Source organism: Urocampus carinirostris, chromosome 16 (genome assembly GCF_059441175.1).
Source record: "Urocampus carinirostris isolate Australia breed hairy pipefish chromosome 16, RoL_Ucar_1.0, whole genome shotgun sequence".
Taxonomy (NCBI): domain Eukaryota; kingdom Metazoa; phylum Chordata; class Actinopteri; order Syngnathiformes; family Syngnathidae; genus Urocampus; species Urocampus carinirostris.
Window position 1 is genome coordinate 10,284,913 of NC_142364.1, and position 22,261 is coordinate 10,307,173.

Here is a 22,261-nt window from a genome sequence, read left to right on the forward strand (position 1 = left end):
CTCGACTTCTGTATTTTACTTCGATATCATTCTCGAATTTATCAACGTGACACAACTTTATTTAACAGCTTTAGCTAACCGACAATAATGCTCGAGTACTTCAAGCACAGGGAAATGTGCTGTAAATACTCTTAATTACTGGTTGATGACTTTTACGGGACTGGTTTGGAGAGGAAACTGCTTTTTGCATTCAGATCATTCTTCAAGTTTCTCAACTCGCCCTGTATTATATAGCAAGCTCTAGTAGTGTGAAAATACTTCATTAATTTCAATAAAACGCAATTGATTCAAATGATGAGCAAAGCTAGCTTGTGTTTTTTAGCACTTAATGGCCACTTACTGCAAACGGCTGAACCCTAAATGGGATGGTCTCCAAATTCTGTCAATCAGGCATCTTCCACTTTTTCTCCCACGGTTTCCTTCTCTAACCACTCAAGCTAGCCACTTGGTTGCCGGTCGTGGATTCGAATGTCGCTTTCAATATTTTTACTCGGTTCTTTTTCAGCCGCTTAACCAGTCGCAACAGGTCCGACCTACGACAGCTGTTTGCTCTTTTCAGCTGCTCCGAGTGTAGACAGCTGGCTCCGTGTTTTTGTTGTCGATCGTCAAGAAGATAGGGGTGGCAGTAGGGAGTTAGAGCGCTCGTCTTGGGATCAAGGGATCCCAGTTCGAATCCCGGCTCGTCCGTGTTACATGTCGAAGTGTCCTTGGGTAAGACACTGAACCCCTAATACTCCCAATAAGCAGGTTAGTGCCTTGCATGGCTGCAAGGCCGCTATTGGGAAATGTGGAGCACATTGTAAAGCGCTTTGGGAAGTCATTAACTTGTAAAGCGGTATATAAATGCAGATCATTTCATTTCATTTTATTTACCCCTACTTTAATGTCTCGTTGCTGGCTGAAATTCATCGAAATGTATCGCAATTTTTGATAGATTGAAGTAGCTTTACGTAGATTCGGCTCCATCCTAAGCTACAACTCCCTCTAGTGGTGAATCATTACACATCACTTTAAGAATTTCCCTTCCGATTTTCCTCTGGTCTGTTTTGTCATCTCAGCGAAGTTATAATCGTACTGCGCTCCTCTTCTTTTTTTCTCGTCTCGATTAATACACGCCCTGAAATAGACGTATGAGTCATCCTAAGCTTTTAGATCCTTGCGTAAGATATGACAAACTCAAGATTACAACATTAATACTTTCTCTTTTTGTCTCCACAATCGTCCTCCATTGGAATTGAACAACTTGCCTCTATTCTTACCGATAGATATTTTCATCAGAGTTTATACCACGGAAAGAAAAAACGCTGTAACAAGTGAGGTGGCACCTCTCCGGAGCGGCGAGTGATAAAATTAGATCCTGTAATGACAGATGGGGGGGGGGTGAAATAATTGATGTTAATCAAAGCGATAATGAGGAATAGGAAGCTGCCGCACACATTTTGACATCTTTTACGCCCACAAAGCAGAGCAGATGACAGCTGTGGTCGTTCAGCGTCATCCTTGCAAAAGTATTGCCCCCTCAAGAACCTTTTGACATATTAGTGTCAGGACAGGAAGCAGAACCCACTCGCGTAACGTTACTCACAGTTTATTGGGGAGAAGAGAAAAGAGCGCACACTCGATCCGGAGATCGTTTGTCGCGGGGAGTGGATTGCTCAGAACGCGGGAGTGGTCAAAATCAAACAGATCGTGACGAGAACAAAACAGGAGCAAAAACACAGGAAAAAAACAGAGATTCACAGGGCTTGGCAAAACAAGAGCAAAAACACAGGAAAAACGCAGATTCTGTGTCAAAACAGATTTTCGCAGACGCTCTGACCGAAGGCGACTCACAGGACAGCGTTTTAGTAGTCAAAGGGAGCAATCTGTCAACGAGTTTCAGCTGGTGTCCATAAGCGGGGCCAATTGGGCGCCCTGGCAACCGTGACAGAAGCTGGCGCCACACGGCGGGGGGGGGGGGCAATTGGGCGCCATGGCAACCTTGACAATTAGGCACTAGTCATTGTGCCCGAACCAAGGCAAACTGGTGACTGCTAACTTTTAGCGGCTCGTTACATTGACAAATAAAGTATCAATGAAATCAGACTCAGAAGAGAGCAATGAAATGGTGATCACCAGCGTGTGGTCCGTGGATTATTATCGTGTTCAAGAAACCATTGCGGCTGCATCAGAAGCAATGCTAATCAGTAGATCCGACAGATAGCAAGAAGCCACGCCCACCATAGTTATGGTATCAATGCATTACACTCATGGCAAATAGGGCGGCTGAAACAACAGCGAGCAACTCTTTATTCCTGATAGCATAGCTGTATTGTTTCTTTCTTATTATGCAAACTTTTTTCAGTTAAATGTGAGTTATATTCATGGCATCAAAGACGCTAATAACCTTTTAGGGGTGGATGCAAAATGGTGGGGATCTATAAGAAGGGTTAGGGTTAGAAGCCTTGTATTTGTTTTTGTCATATGCTAACGAGATATGCTAACACGGGCGCAGCAATGGACTCAAAGAAAGTGCAAGTAAAGCGACCACCGTGAATTACAAACTTTGTCTCACTGACAACTAATCGACCCAATAGCAGTGTAGTAAAAATAAAACACTAACTGCCTAACAAATAACTTTTTGATCGATCCTATGCACGTTGAGACGGTGAAGTTGCTAGCATGCCATGCATTGTGTGTGATACAAAAAAGGGGTCATGGCTGTCGTCTACCTTGCGTTCTGATTGGCAGAAAACAGAGATGTCCGATCTATTATTTGCGAGGCTGCAGGTCTGGCCTACTGCTACGGCTAAGCTAACAACTCTCTTAAGCTACACACTGCACAGCCTCTATCTGAGCAACGCCGGATCCATTATCCAAAAAACAGATGACCTGGAGCTACAACATTCAGGACAGTTGTATTTTAATCATCGCGGAGTCTAGGCTTATTTCGAGGACACCCGATGCAAGCACGCAGCTAGTCTGCCTCTTTCTAAATCGCTTTCTTTTTGTGAAAGGGCAAGCCCTCCAATTTTGTTTAACTTTTGTATAAAACTATTAAAACATTCATTCAACTCTAATTCCGTATTCTGTGTTATTTGCTGATCTAAAGTTGTTATTTTGTAAAAGTCGTATACTGTCAGTCAGTTATGATGTTATCTTGAGTTAAGTTTGACCATTGGGGGCTTTTATGCCGGTTCAACGCTACTTTTTCAGATTTTCACTTTTCGCAGGTAGTTTTAGTTCCCATTAACCGCAATATTCAAGAGATGTCTGTAATTTAGAATTTTGTGTGACTAAGAGGATTATGTCGTGTTTCACAGCTGGCAGAATGTGCCCTCGCCACATCGACTGTGCCAAAGAGGGCCGCCGCCTGTGCCAGCCCGGCTCTACCACGTGCGGGCCCTGCATCTCCGTGCTGGTTGAGGATGAAAATGGCCGCTGTGTGACTAAAAGGACATATCGTCAACACGGTACGGAGACCTTAAAGTTGTTCGATTTCTTATGAGCAGAGTGCCATCGGATTTATACAATTAATACAAAGATCAAACCACTGGTTTTGGGTTAGAACTTTCTGCCCCCAAGAATGTCTGACCCAAGCTTGTATGGGTTCTTGAAATCCTTGAATTTTAATGTTGTGTTTTCAACGTTAGAAAAGTGTTTTAATTTTTGGTGATAGGTTTGCAAATGCTTGAAATTGTTGCCATGTTTCTTGGAAACCTGCCACTTAAACACATGCTCAAAGGGCAAATGTCTTCTTCCCTCGTGATTAACGGCAGCTGGCAGTAGTTTGTATTTGGTGTTCTCGTGTAAAGCGTCATTGCCCCGCTTAGAACTTTTGCCGTTTTTATAGTTTAGTATCCATTCAATATGGTCGGTGTAAAGTGTAAGGAAGAGGCGAGCTTTTTTTTTTTTTTAAATGAGAGTGGAATAAGAAAGCTTGATGCGGTTGAGAAAATGGTCGGATCGATTTTTTTCGGCCACTTTATATCACGGGGGAGGAAGTCGCCTCACTCTTGAAGCTCATCTTCTAAAAGTAAGTTAAACTTCACTTTATTTATCTTTAAAGAGCATATTATGTTATTTTTTTAGTACAAAACAATACAGGTTACTTATACAAGCCTTAAACATACTTCTATAAACCTTAAACATACATAATATAGCACTGAAGCATCTTACGCACAAATTCAACTTACGAACGATCGTCCGGAACCTAACTCGTTCATAAGTAGTGCAGCGTCTGTATATTTGTGGCTCTGCAAAATAAATTGGAAAATTGGCATTGAAAGTCCTTCCTAAAGTGCTTGAATTTGCCATAAAAAAAGGTGTATGAACCCTGTATGTCCAACCGTTCCAATTTTCACACTTAATTCGTCAATACAGCGCTACCTCTTCATATAAGCACAATTTGTTCCAAAATTGTGCTTGTACAGTGGAACCTCGGTTCTCGACCATAATCCGTTCCAGAACCCTGTTCGAAAACCGATTTGGTCGATCACCGAAAATCGTTTTTCCCATTAAAAGTAATGTATAATCGTTTTAATCCGTTCCAACACCCTGACTGTTTAACATGAACGTAAACATGAAGCTAACCCAGGCTAATCGTGCGTTAGCGTAATCTTCCGTACGAAAGATTACGCTAACATGAACGTGTAAAAATAAAAAAAGGATTATGAATAGGATTTCTTACCTTTGTGGTGGACGGTGGGGAGAGAAAAATCCTCAAAAGTTTTTCAACCTCTTCCAAAACTTGCCGCAGTTGCTTGCTTATAGCGCTAACTTCCTTAGCCGCATCACTCGATTTCACAGCCTCCTTATTCTTTAGTATCGTACTGATAGTAGATTTAGCCATGCTGTATTCACTAGCAAGATCGGAAATTCGTACACCTCTTTCATATTTAGCTATTATGTCTTTCTTAAAGGCAATAGTTGGACGAACAACTTGTTTTTTTTTCACCTGTCCTGCTTGCACCGACCTTCTTCGGAGGCATAATTAGGGGCTAAAACACCCGTACGCCGCTCGGCGTTCGAACTCCGATTATTTGACCGAACAGCGAAGCAAGAATTTCTCGAAATTTTTGGTCAAACACCGATTTGTCCGAACTGAGAGGCGTTCGAAAACCGAGGTTCCACTGTATCTCAAATTGCTGTTGTAATGATCAGATTTTCCCAAAATGAAATAATTAAAAACTTACCTGGTCCTTAAAAAGCGTACAAGTGAACCTTTATTAGCTATAAAACACATATTCCTGATCACTAAAGGCATTCAAATAGTAATTAAACATATACAATGCAGTAATACGATAAACAAGAGGATATTGACAAAATAAAATGCGAGTTTATTATGAACGCTGCAACGGATGTGTTCACCTCCTACCAATGGGGTTTTGCAATCTGTCAACCGATAAGATTCCCTTGTACTTTATACGTTTTTTGTTCAGTTCACTTTGTGTAAGCTGTAAAACAATTTTATAAGATTTTTATTTTATTTTTTTATATTTTTAAACGGATCTCCTCTTGCTCATTTCGGCTCTAATCCGGATCGATTTGGTCACTTTTAGCAGACAACAACATGGCTCAGATTGATGCAGTATTCTACATAGTCTGTCTTGCTGTGAGTAAATAGGTGCCGCATTGTGTTCGTAAGGTATTACCGTTTAACAGAGAGGATTTGCAATCTTTAATTAGGGAGAAATCGGCAAAGGTTGACAGGTATGAGCTCTAGGGACTGTTGAGGATACGTAAGCACTTACTGCACACTTAAAATTAACATTTCTGCAACTTTGAAAGAACAAACACACAAAAAGGTTTTGCAACAGAATTTTTATTTATTCTTTTGCCTGTAGTTGTTTGCATGCGCAAACTGGACGAGCTGATGCTAGATGAAAGCTACCTTGAGCGGTCTCTAGTGGTAGCCTCTGGGACTGCTGGTGAACTGGATTTTCCTACGTATCGCGAAAAATATTTTGTTAGAAAAACTTGTATACCAAAATTCTCGTAAACTTTAGGGGGAAATAACAATTAGGGAAGAGTACGCCAAGAATATTGTTTCTATCTGGCAGCCCGACATCTCACCAGATGATGGATAGTTTGACATTTACAGGTTGCTTCGGGCTTTTGCTGGAAAAGTTTTAAGGACGGAACTGTGATGAGCTCTACTTAAATTTTTGCTGTTTTCTCAGGCAGACACACCTTAAGACAAACCTCATTAGTGTTAAAGCTGTATACAAAATCCCTTTGAATAAACATTTATGCCGATTTAGCTTCTTAGCTAGTGCAGTTCTCTTTCAGGTTTTACTGTTGATCTGATCCATAACCTCCCCCATTCAGATTCAGATTCAGATATACTTTGTCATTCTAGTACACGTATATACAGAACGAAATGTCGATACATCTGACCCGCACAGTTTCCTTGAATGTACAGTTTTAAATAAAATGTTGTATTGAGTTGGAGTATTGAGTACTAATAATATACTAAATAATTATGGCTATGTATAGTATTTTACAGTAGTGCAAAGAGTGCAAGAGGAGCAGCTAACCATTAAGTGAATTCCAGCATAGCAGGAACCATACTTTACCGTAACAGAAATAATTATGACATAAAGCATCATGGTGTGGTATGCTAGCAGCACTGCATCAAATTGAAAAAACATACAGTCATTAACACAGTCTAGACAAACATACGTTCCTGTTTTGAGCGTTTCCACAACTTTATTCCAGACATGCCGGCCGGGTGTGTTCTTTGGTCTTCATAATGCTGTTTGCTCTCCAGTATCTCCTTTCACGGACCACTGTGCCAACCACAGAACTGGTGCATTTAAACTGAGACTTAATGACACATAGGTGCACTCCATTTGTCATTGTCGGCCATTTAGGTTGACTTGGGATCATTCAGAAGGCATCAGGGAATTTCTGGAGTCAGTTGGCTGAGCTGATAAACAGGGGTCCAATAATTTTGCAACCCTACTTTGCATTGTGTTCATCGTTAATATAAAATGTTGAAAACATTTGGTTCTAATCACAATTGGGTCTCACATGTTTGATTGTTAGAAAATATATTCAGTTTTTTAGCTTTAAGTTTGAAGCCTGAAATACAGTGAAGAAAATACGTATTTGAACATCCTGCTATTTTGCTATTTCTCCCATTAGAAATCAATGAGGGGTCTGAAATTCTTATCGTAGGTCCCAGTCATCCTCTCTTTAATGCAGTGCACTCTTCTTGTCCCATGTGCAGAAAAAAAACGCCAAAGGATGAATTCTAGATGATACACAGGTGTTCAAATACCTATCTGCATCCATATCACACAAATAAATCGTTAAAAAAATCATGCAAACAAAGGCTACTGTACCAAATATTAACATTCATTTCCTCAGGTGTTCAAATACCTATCTGCATCCATATCACACAAATAAATCGTTAAAAAAATTCATGCAGTGTGATTACTGGATTTTTCTTTTTAGTTTATCCCTCTCGCAGATGATATTCACCTACGATGAAAATTTCAGACCCCTCCATGATTTCTAAGTGGGAGAAAGAACAAAATAGCAGGGTGTTCAAATACTTATTTTCTTCACTGTATATACATGTTCAGTATTACTTCATTGTTTTGCTTCTTTTTCTGTTATCTCCAGCGTCTGTAGTCAGCCCAGCTCTTTTCCTCTGAGCTGTCTCTGGTTCGATGTCCGATCGATTTTGGCCTCTCCCCCCATTTTGCTTTATCCGTCTCGACTTGATGGCTTCATTCCTTCCGTCTGTCTCTTGCGCCTGCTGCACATTTCTGCTTTCTGGCCGCCTTTTCGCACGTCATCTCCGTTTTCTGACAAACACGGCGCACTGTGATGTGATCCTCATGGGGATCTCTGCTTTTTTTTTTCTTTTTTTAATCTGACGATGCTGCAGCTAGAAACACGTGTACCGCCCACGCGCTCTGCCGACTTAAATTGTTGTCGTCGATTTCTTTTGCAGTCTCTTGGCGTTCTAGAGCGGAGCCTCTCTGCAAAAAATATATATCAATTTTGACCTTATATGACATGAAATGCAGCAAATGAAACAGCCAGATTTTCTCTGGGGACTATTCTTGCCCCACCCCACCCCCCCTGGATTTTGCGTATATTTTCGCTTTGGCAACAGCTATTTGTTCGTGTACAGCATAGTATCTCTTTTAGGGCTGCAAAAACTAATCGATAAAATCGATTAAAATCAATTATTAAATGCGTTGTCAAAAAATTTCATTGTGTCGCACAATTTATGCATTACTGGACACATTTCATTAATGTTATAATTGAATAACTTAATCTGGATGAGGAAATTAAAAAGGTGTGTTTTTTAAAACCAGATTTATCGATTAATAAAAAATAAATTAACTACTTAATAGATTATTAAGATAATCGTTTGTTGGAGCTCTGAACTCTTTTATGGTAAGCATTACTTAAGCAGCTAGCATCACTTTAGAAGTTACTGCTCAAGAATTTAGTTGCTAATGCCGCTTTAACAGACATGAACTAAAAATGCTAATGCTAACTGTGTGGAGTCGCCTGCTAACCGAGAGTATCTATGCTTTAATGCCTAAAACTATGCAAATTTGGATTTTAAAAAATGGCTCTGTTTAATTTAAACCTTTCCTGGAAGAATTTACATTTTCCAAAATGTCAGATTGTTTTCTAGTGAAATTAGTAGGAGGAGATCATTTCTTCCTCATGCCATGAGGCTCTTTAACTCCACCCTATCTATCTATCTATCTATCTATCTATCTATCAAACTGGTGTAGTCACAAATTTGAATGTTAAACCATCCAATTTTTCCCTTTCTAAAATGAGCAAATCTTTAATCGTTGTTATCACTTTACAAAAGTATTTTGTAGCCAATGTCAGTTTCACGGACCTTAACTACTGATGCTAATGCTAATATTGTGCTCAAAACCACTAGGCGTTTATAATTACACCTTTGTATTAATGCCTAATGTTAAATAAACCATGCGGATTTTTCAATCAAACCCTAGTACCTTAATCAACCTTAATTAATCAGAAATGTGCTAATTAATATTTTGAAAGAGTCGTGTTAACATCGAGATCATGATTTCGTTTTGAAAAATATGATATTTTTGACATCTCGCCCACACCTTCTGTTCTGCCCAACGTGGTTTTCCAGGATGATTTATAACTAAGATGGCAGGTTATACGGTAAAAACAATTCTCAAATCCTTATAAGCTCTTGTAGTTATAAAGTCAGCAGCGCCTTATAAAAACTGTGCTGTGTTTGACGTGCAGGAGTGGCCCCTGTCTGCAAACACGCTTCGTCTCTGTGCCTTCCAGCCACGTTCTTTGTTCAGTCTTCATGCAGTGTGAAAACTGTATGTGCTCAAGGCAGAGCTGCTCTGTATCACCTCAGCCTGGAAGCCCAACATGAATGCATTAACTACATTTTTTGCCCACTTTTCATCAGGTTTTTCCGTGGCAAGAGATCAGATCCCATAAATATAGGCACAAAATGTGATTGTAGGAAATTGTTTATTTACAGAAAAGTATCAGATAGTGTACAGAAACAGAAGAACAAAATTTACGAGGATATTCGGAATTGAATCCGGACAGCCAAGCTGTGCTAACACAGGCTCCATTACGCCTCCCTGCTCCGAAACGCTAACTAGATCTAATTGAACAAAAGATGAAAGTAAGAAGACACAGGATATGCTGGAATATCAACTGTTTCTAACTGAACAAAACATAAAAGTGTGATAAAGCAGGAACAGACTCATGAGTTGATGTTCCTGACACCAATTAGCTCTAACAGAACAGAAATGTGAGAGACACCTCGCTATTTAATTCTAACTGAACCAAAACATTAAAGGAATACAGTGCTGGCTATGTTGGAACACTAACTAACTTAACAAAAACATGAAATAAAAAAGACGCAGATCATAGTGAAACAAACTCTTACCTGAACAAAAAATAAAATAAGAAAAGAGATATGTTGGAATACAAACTAGATCTAACAGAACAGGACATGGAAGGTAGACAATGCGAAAAACTGTCCCATATTTGGACAGAACTACAACAAGAGCGCCATGATGACAAGACCACAAGATATTACAGGAGCACAGTAATTATATCAAACTGAACATAAACATGAAAGTAAGACAACACATGGTATGTTAGAAGACTTGACTGAACAAAACATAAAGAAAACTCCAAAGTAATACTTTCGAATACCAACAGAGCAAAATATGGAGAAATGAAAACACAAGAAAACATTCTCTCCCGGGAACAGAAGGATTATAATTTTTCAACGTCTTCCACCTTTAATAGAACAAAACTTGGAAGACAGACAACACAACAAACACTAAGACAGAACTATGAAAACGTCAAGATGAAAATACCATTAAATATCACTAAATCTAACTGAACAAAAAAAACATTAAAGAAGGAAAACACAGGATATGTTGGAACAGGTTCTAACTGAACAAAACACGCAAGGAAAGGATGAAGGAAACCAAATCACACGTGCATAGAACAACCTCTAACGGAACAAAACATGAAAGTAGAGACCAAAAATGTTCGCACACATGAACAGAAAAAGTGTCATGACAACAAGACTAATAATACTATATAGTGCCAGGACACAAACTAGATCTAACTGAACATGAAAGGAAGAAAATACAGGCTATATTTGAACACTATCTGGTTCTAACTGAACATATACAAAACGGAATATATGTACGCAGTATTTTCCTTTTTTTGTAAATACAAATGTACACCGGGGTTGCAAAAAATGTAATTGCCATTTTAAGGTAATGACAATAAAGACAATCTTGAAACTTGAACAAAACCCAAAAGAAAGAGGACGCTGGAAATATACTCCCACGTGGACAGAACTACATAATGTCCCTTACACGACCATCTTTGATAAAACAAAACATGGAAGGAAGACGACACAATAAACATTCCAACACGAGTGCCACGAAACACACCAACTCGATCTAAATGAACAAAACCTGAAAGTAAGATCATATGCTATACCTAACTGAACAAAACCTGAAAGGAACGCGATGCGGGATATGTTGGAACAGTAACTTGGAAAAAAGGCAACAAGATTAAAGAAAGTCAACCACACAAACTCACTGAACAAAACATAAACGACAGTACAAAAAGTACAGAACATGGCACATTTTGCTAAGCATCATATTATTTGTCATAGTGCTCAACATTCCGAGATGTAGGCCCCTTCTCACTAATAAGGACAAACCTCATAGAAAAATGGATCAATCAACGTTGAGTTTATTGAACATTTCCTGCCTGCCCTTATCAGTTTTCAGTCCCTTTAGTCAAAGCTAAGGGAACTTAACATAAAAGTCTGTAACCTTTTTATCCTTCCCTTATCTTTCCCCGCGACTGTTTGTCGACCTTTACCTAAAACGATCTGAAAAGAGCACGTCAATTAGAGGTAATGCTCAAAGTAATGCCTTCTTTTTGCTTTTTCGGTTATATGACTGTCCACTATGTGGCGCCAGAGTTCTCCGGTAACGATCACGCTCAAGACACAATGTTCTAGTCGACGTTTTCATTTTTTTCCTCTGTATTCTTCAGGCAAGGTTCCAATAAATTCAAAATCCTGAATGTTATTCCAGTTTGACTTTAGATGCTCTTGATTTCATTCTAAAATAACGATGCAGAAGAAATATTTTATTGCAGAAAAGCTCTTAACTTCGTGTATTTTTGTACTGTTTAAGGTTTTACACAGTACTGTTTCCTTTTTACACTTCATTCCATCTTTGTCCAATGGAAGATTTTTCAGTTGTTACAGTTTTAGGTGCAATTTCTAAGATTTAAATACAATATCTCTCTTGTGTATAGTTTTTATTTAAGATGTAAATACTCGAGGTGAACACGGGATATATATTTTTATCTCTATTCTTTTTGCCAACTGGAATGCAAACCGTAGTCTCGTTGTAGAAATACAATGATAATAATGGTGATTCTGACATTACAATTAAAATGAAAACAGATTTTTTTTTCCCAATTCAAGAAACAGAATGGTAATGGGAGTAATAATAATAATAATAATAATAATTTCCTTTGTATTGTCATTCTTTGTAACAATGTACACAGAACGAAATGTCGATACACCTGACCCGTTGTAGCGAGTCGATGCAGCCGCAGCCAACAGAGGGCGCCGCCATTATACCAATTAGGTATGTCTCGGCCGAGGCGCGAACCAGCGACCTCCCAGTCTCAAAGCGGGCACACTACCATCTAGGCTACTGAGCTGGTATTAAAATAATTAAAAAAATATATGTTATATGACAAAAAATAAATTGGAATTTCCTCAACTCAGTCACTAAGTATATAGTTATGAAAATAAAATCGACATTAAGCTTATGATAAAATCAGATTTAAATGTATAAATTCTTATTTCTCATCTCACTGTTTACCAGCTCAGTAGCCTAGATGGTAAGGCGCCCGCTTTGAGACTGGGAGGTTCGGGTTCGCGCCCCGGCCGAGTCATTCCTAAGACTTAAAAAGTGGTCGGCGGCGCCCTCTCTTGGCTGCGGCTGCATCGGGTCAGATGCAATCGACATTTCGTTCTGTGTACATTGTTACACAGAATGACAATACAAGGAAATTATTATTATTATTATTATGATTCAACATATTCACACACGCAGAAAAATCAATATTTAAATATGGATAAAACTCATTTACCCCTCCTTTATCATTTCACAACCAAGAGAATAAAAAAAACTTTATGAATAATAAGCATAAAAATAATATAATAATATTTTGAGAAGATTTACAGAACGTATTATTCATCAAGAACTTAAATCTAATAATTATGGGCCAAATTTTTTACTGAACATCAATGCTGTTATTTATTTATTCACGTACCGGGTGTAAACATACGTTGGCCTGGAGAGGGATGGGTGCCACCAGGCTGTACCTGCCTAAGACACACCCCAGGAAATGGTGCACCTATGACACGAGTTCTTAAGGGATACAACCAACCCAACTCCAAACCAATCCCAAACCAAAACAACTCCAAACCAATTCCAAAAACCCCAAACCGACTCCAAAACAAACCAACTCCAAACCAAAATTTTTCCAAACCACCACAACCCCAAACCAAACCAACTCCCAGGCCAAACCCAACCACCCCAACCCCAAACCAAACCAAACCACAAACCAAACCCAAACCAACCCCAAAACAACTCCAACACAACTCCAAACCCACCCCAACCCAAAACCACCCCAAGCCCAAACCACCCCAAACCCAAAACCACCACAACCCCAAACAAACTCCTAAAAACAATACATATTTTTACGCAAATGTGTAATAGGGTTGCAACTAACAATTATTTTCATAGCCAATAAGTCACCGTCCAGCAAAGCGATTAGTCGAATAATCGCATATAATTATTTTTCCTAAATTTAGCAAGAGTTTGATTTAAATATATGGCAAATCCTAACAAACACCAAAAATCTATCTATTTCTATACATCTGTACATACATCTATCTATATTCATTTGGGGCGGCAGTAGCTCAGGAGGTAGAGCGATCGTTTTAGGATTAAGGGATCCCAGTTCGAATCCCGGCTTGTCCGTGTTACATGTCGAAGTGTCCTTGGGTAAGACATTGAACCCCCAATTACCCCCAATAAGCAGGTTAGCGCCTTACATGGCTGCACAAATCACGGCCGCTATTGGGAAATGTGAAGCACAATGTAAAGCGCTTTGGGAAGTCATTGACTTGAAAAGCGCTATATAAATGCAGATCATTTCATTTCATTTCATTGAAAATGTTAAGAATGTGTGCTGTATGTCCTCCTACAGAAACATACATTTTTCCATTATCAAACATATTTGGAGCCAATAGGGAGCGCCAAAGACCCGCATCCAACTGACGAGCAAGTTTAGCGGGGCAAGAAGTCCAACTTTGTTGGCAATAGAAAGCATCTTCCTCTGCCTTTTGGTGCTTTTGTGTGTCTAGAGCCCTTTTGATGACATGATGGCGTTCGAAGAAACTTAAAAAAGATTTGCGTATACATCATGTGGGCTCGTCAAGCGGTTTTACATATGTGTACAACTCAGACACAGGCAGACACGGGCAAAAAAGGGGCTGGGCAACTATTCCAACAATCAGAATGCAAAACACAATGAAAACTGTAAAAGCAACCTTCTCCAGACTGGGCGAAGAGTAGCCGAGGATTTTCTGGGCTGTGTTGATTCTGCCGCACCCCCGTAGGAGTACAGATGGCGCATCCCGCCTCTGCAGGCACCTGCTGCGGTCTGTGCTAAATGGCATAATGCAAGGGGGGGGGGGGGGGGTCTTCGTGCCTTAACAAAGCCCACCGTGAAAGCCTTTACCAGCCAGATGGTTAACCCTCTACAGGGGGGAGAAAGTGATACTGTCATCAATAAATGTCAGCATCATCATGCAGGTATGTTTATCAGGATTGTATATACCAGGGGTGTCAAACTCGTTTTAACTCTGGGGGCCGCACGATAGAACAAACATTCTCCCGGAGGCCGGACTAGTCGACTGAGGAGAAAGAAAAAAAATGAGAGAAAGAAATGAAAGAAAGAGAGGGAGAGAAAAAGACTGTGGGACAAGGAAAGGGGGAAAGGGAAGGGGGGAGGTTAGGGGGAGAAAAAGAGAGAGTGAGAGAGGGGGAGAGAGAGAAATAGTGAGAGAGAGAGATTGAGAGAGAGATAGGGTGAGAGAGAAAAAGTGAGAGAGAGGGAGAGGGTGGGAGAGAGAGGGTGAGAGAGAGAAAAAGTGAGAGAGAGGGAGAGAGAGAGAAATAGCGAGAGAGAGGGAGAGAGAAAGGGGAAGAGAGATTGAAATAGTGAGAGAGAGGTGGGGGGAGAGAGAGTTTCAGTCAGTTTTTAGAGAGAGAAAGAGAGAGAGCGGGAAAGAGAGAGAAAGAAAGAAATCCAGAGAGAAATTGAAAACGAGAAAGAGAGGAGAGAAGGAGAGAATGGTAGAAAGAGAGAAGGGGAAAGCAAGAGAAAGAAAAGAGAGAAAAGGAAAAAAGGAAGAGAGAGGAAAAGAAGGTAAAAAGGCACACCGATAGAAACAAAGAAGAACAAAGAAAGAGAACAAGAGAGACAGAGAGAGTTAAAGAGAAATAGATGGTGAGAGAAAAGAGAAGGAAGAGAGGGTGGGAGAGACGGTGAGAGAGAAAGGGTGCGAGAGAGTGGTGGGAGAGATTGAAATAGTGAGAGAGAGAAAGAGAGAGAGAGGGGGAAAGAGAGAGAAAGAAAGAAATCCAGAGAGAAATTGTAAGCGAGAAAGAAAGGGTAGAAAGAGAGAAGGGGAAAGCAAGAGAAAGGAGAGAGAAAAGGAAAAAAAGAAGAGGTAAAAAGACAGAGAAATATAAAAAAGCAGACTAACAAAGAAAGGGAAAAAGAGAGACAGCGTGAAAGAGAAAGGGGTAGAGAGTGAGAGAAAAGAGAAGACGGAGAGAGAAAGAAAGAAATCCACATCGTCTTTGTGAGAGACACCTGGCCTTGGCAACATCAAATGGACATATTTCAACCTGCAGCTTGTTTTTCTCTTGTGCTTCTCTGAGCTTTGCCTTGCTGGCCGGATTCTGTTTGACATCCTTGGTATATGCCATATTTTCCTGATTAAATGGCATGCCCTAAAATCTGACATTTTCCATAAATTTGAAAGTGCATCCTATAAAACAGTGTGCCTTATATCGCAAAATACTGTTGGATAAGATTGAAAATATATACAGCATTTATGAGTACGCGAGGTTTTACGGTATACTGAGGTATTTGTGCAACGAACGATCAATCGATAAACATCCAAAACGGCAAAACATTGTATATAACAGGAATCATACCCAGGTGGCGACAGTGAGAGCACCGCCACAGAAACCTAACTACTAAACCACCAGTGTTACAGATGACAAATGAAAAGGCATTTGCTTTTATCTCATTATCAAACTGTTTTTTACTCACAGTGCCAGAAACAGATGTTAGAGAATCGTGTTGGGTAGATCATTTTGACTTACCGTATTTTCCGCACTATAAGGCGCACCGGGTTATAGGGCGCACCCCCAAAAAATAGTTTTTGGTCCTATAATATCCATACATAAGGCGCACCGGATTATAAGGCAAAACAGTCTGATAGTTTCCATTTTATTTTTTGCTGGCAACTGTGTGGACAGCAAAGTAAGAATTTTATTGCGCAGGGAAACGGGGTTCTTTACTGTGCATATGACAATAAACACTTTGAATTGAATTTAGTTTTAAAATAGACTCATCACAGAAACATCAAGATCGTTCTAAAACAAGATACCTGGAAAATATAAATCTGCATAGCTCACATAAGTTCTCTTGCAGCCTTCACATAACCATGGTCTTCTTAATACCGTGAATGTAGTAAATCCAGGAGAGTAAAATATTTACAAATACAGAATAGTAAAACATGTTTTCTCTATGCCGTAGTGCAACCCAACCTGTGATTCACATTCATCTTTTTCGGCCAATTGCAGGCTTTGTTTCCCCCCTTTAGCCTATGCGAGCCTGTAAATGATAAAAAGGATCCGCCCTCTTTACCTCCGAATAACTTTCAATTCAATTCAAATAATGATTGACACATTGGTTAGGAAATGAAACGCCGGTATATAAATCCCAGCATACACCGCGGACGACTTCGCCTTCGGGGGAAAATCTAGTCGGCGGTGCTTGCCTGTCACCGTTCTGAGTAAAAGCCTGTTTTGTGAGTATTCCTAGTCTGAGTCCCTGTTTGCCTGTAAGCCTGTTTTTGTTTTGTTTTGTCCCTGAGTGTTGGACAACTTTTATTTTGCTAAATAAAAGTAACTGATCGTTACGCGATTGAGTTCATCTTTCCTGCCTCCTGCTCTCGATCTAGTCCGGTCCGGTGACATTGCCTTTGTTGCGAGACTTTGCGACTTAATATTGATCCATATATAAGGCGCACTGTATTACAAGGCGCATGGTCAGCTTTTGAAAAAAATAAAGGCTTTTAGGTGCGCCTTATAGTGCGGAAAATACGGTACTCATTTTGAAGAAGCTCATACGCTGTAAAAGTGTGAGCTCCCCTGTACTACGTGAACCTGCGGCATTGAGAATATGATGTAGAACGGGGTGACTTTATAACAGGAACACTTTGATCGCCGCCATTAACTGCGCTTCGGGGTCTATTGTCAACGAGGCACATTTACTGAGCCAACGAGCCACGTTTTTTTTTTCTCTGATTGCTCTCGCCTCCTGCCGTGCTTCCTACCCCGGCCACACACACACTTGCATGTATATACTGGGTTGCGGTTGCCCTGGAGACCCGTCTTGTACTGCAGGAATGTAGCTCACTGTCTGGCCTAAAGGGCCGTTAACGTCGCTTTCGTATTGTTTCCCGATTCCTACCGGTCCACCTACAAATAGGACTGGAGACGCGGGCACGCGCCTGGTCTCTTGGATGGGTACCTTGTGTTGTGAAAATACAAGACCCCAGTTAATGATATACAGAATTTTTGTCACACGTGCCGTATGTTTTGTTACGGTTTTGTGTGTCATTGCGTGCTTAGCGTACTGGCACACAAGATTGCTCTACTGCAGGGGTGTCAAACTCATTTTAACTCGGGGGGCCACACGATGGAACAAACATTCGGTCGGGGGCCGGACTAGTAGATTAAAGAGAAAGAAAAAGAGAGATAAAGGAATAAGAGATAGAGGATGGGAAAAGAAGATAGGGCGGGACGAAGAAAGAGAGAGAGGGATAGAGCGTGAGAAACAAAAGAGATAAATTGAGAAGTTGTGAGAGAGGCGGAAAGAAAGGGAGAGGAAGAAAGAAATCCAAAGAGAAATAGAAGTACAGAAAGAGAGAAAAGACAAAAGAAAGCGCGAAGGGTAGGAAGAGAGAAAGAGAAAAGGAAAAAAGAGCAAAATAAGTTCAAAAGACAGAGAGAGAAAGAGACAAAGAGCAACAAAGGAAGATAAAAAGAGAGACACAGAGAGTGAAAGAGACAGAGACAGAGAGTGGGAGAAAAGGGGTGGAAGAGAGAGAGTGAGAGAAAGAGAGAGGGAGAGAGAGAGAGACCGAGAGAGAAAAATAAATACAAGTACAGTGTCTTTGTTCGAGGCACCTGGATTTGGCAACATCAAGTGGACATATTTCAACCTGCAGCTTGTTTTTCTCTTGCGCTTTTCTGAGTGTTGTCTTGCGGGCCGGATTCAATTCCTTAGCGGGCCTGATCTGGCCCGCGGGCCGCCTGTTTGACACCTGTGCTCTACTGACTGTGGTCTTAAGAGCAGTTGTGTGTTTGGGTGCTTGAACACCTCAGAAATTCTTGAATTTTAATTGGATTTTTGGGTGAAGTGCTTGTAAATGCTTGATATTGTTGCCATATTTCACTGAAGTTTGATTGACTTAAAAAAAGCATTTGATACCATTAATCTCATCTCATCTCATTAGCCGTACCGCTTATCCTCAGTAGGGTCGCGGGGGGGCTGGAGCCCATCCCAGCAATCATCGGGCAGTGGGCAGGGGACACCCTGAACTGGTTGCCAGCCAATCGCAGGGCACACAGGGACAGACAACTCATTCGCTCATTCACACCTAGGGACAATTTGGACCGGCCAATTCACCTGAAATGCATGTCTTTGGAATGTGGGAGGAAACCGGAGTGCCCGGAGGAAACCCACGCAAGCACGGGGAGAACATACAAACTCCGCACAGAAAGTCTGGAGCTGGATTTGAACCCACGACAGGTTCCCATGACATGAACTGTGTGTAATCATAATATACTATTAAAAAACTGGAAAGATATGGCATCAGGGGAGTGGCTTTGCAATGGATTCAAAGTTATTTGACAGAGAGGAAGCAATATGGAAAAATGGGAGAGTTGTCATCTGAATAGTTGGACATCTGTTGTGGAGTACCACAGGGTTCTATCCTGGGTCCAAAGTTATTTAATTTATATATTAACGATATTTTTAATGTTTCAAAATTATTGAAAATAGTAATTTTTGCAGACGACACCAACATTTTCTATTCAATTGATAACTATACTGATTTGGTAACCTGTATTAATCGTGAATTGATTAACCTAAAATTATGGATGAATATAAATAAATTATCTAATTGAAATAAAACCAGATGGTGCTGCAATAGACGCTGTGTCAGAAATTAAGTGTTTAGGGGTCATGATAGATAATAGATTAAGCTGGAAAACACACATCAGACACATACAAACTAAAGTATCTAAAAGCATTTCAATAAAATAATAAAGCCAAATTCATTTTAAACTATAATGCATTCTCTGGTTCTGCCATGCTTAACATATTGTGCAGAAGTCTGGGGCAATCATTACAAAAGCTCACCTTTTTATCCTCCAAAAACGTGCAATTAGAACAGAACCATACACAGGGTAGGATGTTGAGATCATACTCATATTTTATTCCTGCAGTCCAGATTGTTAAAATTAGATGATTTAGTAAAATCAGTAAAATTTCACTGCACAACTGCTATTTAAGGTCAACAAAAACATAGTGCCAGAAAACATCCATAAATTATTCATTCGGAAAGCGGGAAATTATAACTTAAAGGGCTGCAGTAAATTCATAATCCCAAAGGTGAGAACCACCAGGAAAATTATGTGTGTGTCTGTGTGTGGAGTCAAACTTTGGAAAAATTTACAAGACGAGATCAAACAATGTCCAACTATTCTGTTGTTCAAATCTAAATATAAAAAAACATTCCTGGCGGAATACAGAAAATCGGGCATGAGTGATACGAGAGATTGGGAATAGTGCGTCTAGTTAACTTTGTGTTATTGTTGCTATTCTTAAATCATAACCGTTATTATTAATATTATTACAATTGTTGTTATATCATTGGTGTATTTAATAGGGAAGATGAAGGGGTAGGTAATATAAGCATTTTGCTTCTTACTACCCCTTTTCGAACATATTCTCATCTCATTAGCTGCACCGCTTATCCTCAGTAGGGTCGCGGGGGTGCTGGAGCCCATCCCAGCAATCATCGGGCAGTGGGCAGGGGACACCCTGAACTGGTTGCCAGCCAATCGCTGGGCACACAGGGACAAACAACTCGCTCGCTCATTCACACCTAGGGACAATTTGGACCGGCCAATCCACCTGAAATGCATGTCTTGGAATGTGGGAGGAAACCGGAACGCCCGGAGGAAACCCACGCAAGCACGGGGAGAACATACAAACTCCGCACAGGCAGTCCGGTAGCTGGATTTGAACCCACACAAGAGGTTCCCAAGACCTTAGAACTGTGCCGCACACGTGCTAACCACTGCTCCGCCGTGCTGCCCTTCGAACATATTATGTAACATTATTTTGTCGTTGAGTTATTGTTTTTGTTCTGTTTTTATTTTAATGTTGGAATAAAGTTTTCATTCACTCATTCATTGAGTTTTCATTCATTCGATAGACCAAGCATTAAATGAGGCAAAATAAATCAAATATACATAAAAACAACACGCCTGCTCTGGTGGCTTTGCTCTGCCATTGCATTTCTTCCTCCTTCATGACTAACGGCAGCTGTCATTAGTCTTTATGGCATTGTCATGTGAAGCCCCATCACCCACCAAAAGTCGCACCCAAGGAGACAGGTGAAGAGACAAAAATGCCGGGCACTGGAGAAATTGGAAAATTGGCTTTAGAGTGCTTAAAAAGTGCAAGAATTTGGATATTACCTGTATATATTTTGTCGCCATTAATTCAGAAAGCGCTGACTGGAAAAAAAGGCATATGCCAGGCATTGAATTAACAAAAATGAGTACCTGCTGGAAGAAATGATCATTTTCTGGAAAAGGACCGAGCCGAAGAAGGCGGTTTTCGAAAAATTCTACTGACTTTACTCAACTTCGTTCTACTTCAACCTTGACTTCAAAATACCGCATTTAGAACACAGCGTCAGGGGAACCCTTCTATTTTTACCTTCATGCACTGTACCTTTGACTTAATTCGCTTCTTAATTAGCAATTTCGAGCCCTGATTTTTGTGAGCCGGCTAGATTTTCTTGTGCGCGGAAAAGCTCTGGGTAGTGCGCAATTGAGTACGAAACATATCTTGGCTGAATAAATCAAATCTTCCCATTTGTCTTTCAGCTAAAACACAAATGTATCCAGACCTGGATGAAGAGATCGATTTCATCCACTCTTACATCGAAAAACAGGAAGTGTCTGCCATCGAAAAACCCAAGACTCATTTGAAACCGGGTAAGAACTTTCATTTCCGTCAACTTGGACCAATCGTGTGACCCGTTTTCTTTTTGGCGATCAGCCGCCGTCTTCCCCGCAAAGGCCGGGAGCAAAATGGTCGCCATCGAACAGGAGCTGCAGGTCCAAGGTGCCTCCTCGGCTCGAACCCGGAACGGGACCGTCGGGGCGAGGCTTGGCAACGGGTCCACCCCGCAGCCCAAAGGATCGGACGGTCGAGCCAAACCGTTCATCGAAAATTCTCACAAGGAAGACAAGATCATCATTAGTAAGTTTTGTTACCTGTGTCCTGGATTGGAAAGAACCGCCAGTTTGATATACATTTGAATAATCTCAACATGTTATTATGATGTTATTACCAAGTTCTAATTATTAGAAGTAAAGTTCAAATAGGCTCTGTCAATCACTGAAACATCTGCCTTGTATAAGGGCGCGGAAAAGTGAATATACCGTAAATTCTGGACTATAAGCCTTGACTGTCAATCGTAATCAACAAGCGATATTAATGAAATTAGCATTAACATATACAGTACACAGGATTCTGACCAAAACATTCCAATACAAAACTTAATGTATTGTGATGACTAATATTCAGAAGCCCGTACAGCCAGTACACAAGCAGAGCCATGCTAAATGATATTAAGCTCTCCCATTCCTTGCGCCAACGACAGGCTGTTAAAGGAGACCAAGTATTGCTACTGATATATCAAAAACATCATTATCCGGGTTCGTACAGGTGCTTGAGATCATTGAAAAGGCTTGAATTTCAATGTTGTGTTTTTCAAGGATTTAAAAGTGCATTATTGCTGAAGTTGCTCGTAAATGCTTGACATTGTTGTCATGTTATATTGAGTGTCTCCTAGTGATACAAAAATACCTTTGGTGAATGAACGCTTATTTTAGTACGGGGGAAAAATACATGAGCTATCATACCATCACACAGAAAATTAAAAAACTATGACTTCAAAAATCTCTATTTTGAATTTCGGACCCACCACAAGATGGCGGGGAGTTTTTATTTTCATTTTGTTTCAATTTGTATTTATAATTCAGCCCTATAAAGTGGG

General features: G+C 40.3%; 1 protein-coding gene across 1 annotated transcript in view; it reads left to right on the forward strand.

Annotated features, from left to right (window-relative positions):
• Nucleotides 1–22,261, forward strand: part of npdc1a (neural proliferation, differentiation and control, 1a) — a 58,919-nt gene that overhangs the window by 26,495 nt on the left and 10,163 nt on the right. Inside the window, exons 2-4 of the mRNA XM_088320123.1 lie at nucleotides 3,303–3,452; nucleotides 21,084–21,194; nucleotides 21,259–21,462. Coding sequence (XP_088176249.1) covers nucleotides 3,303–3,452; nucleotides 21,084–21,194; nucleotides 21,259–21,462 — 465 coding nt within the window. The remainder of the gene's footprint in view (nucleotides 1–3,302; nucleotides 3,453–21,083; nucleotides 21,195–21,258; nucleotides 21,463–22,261) is intronic.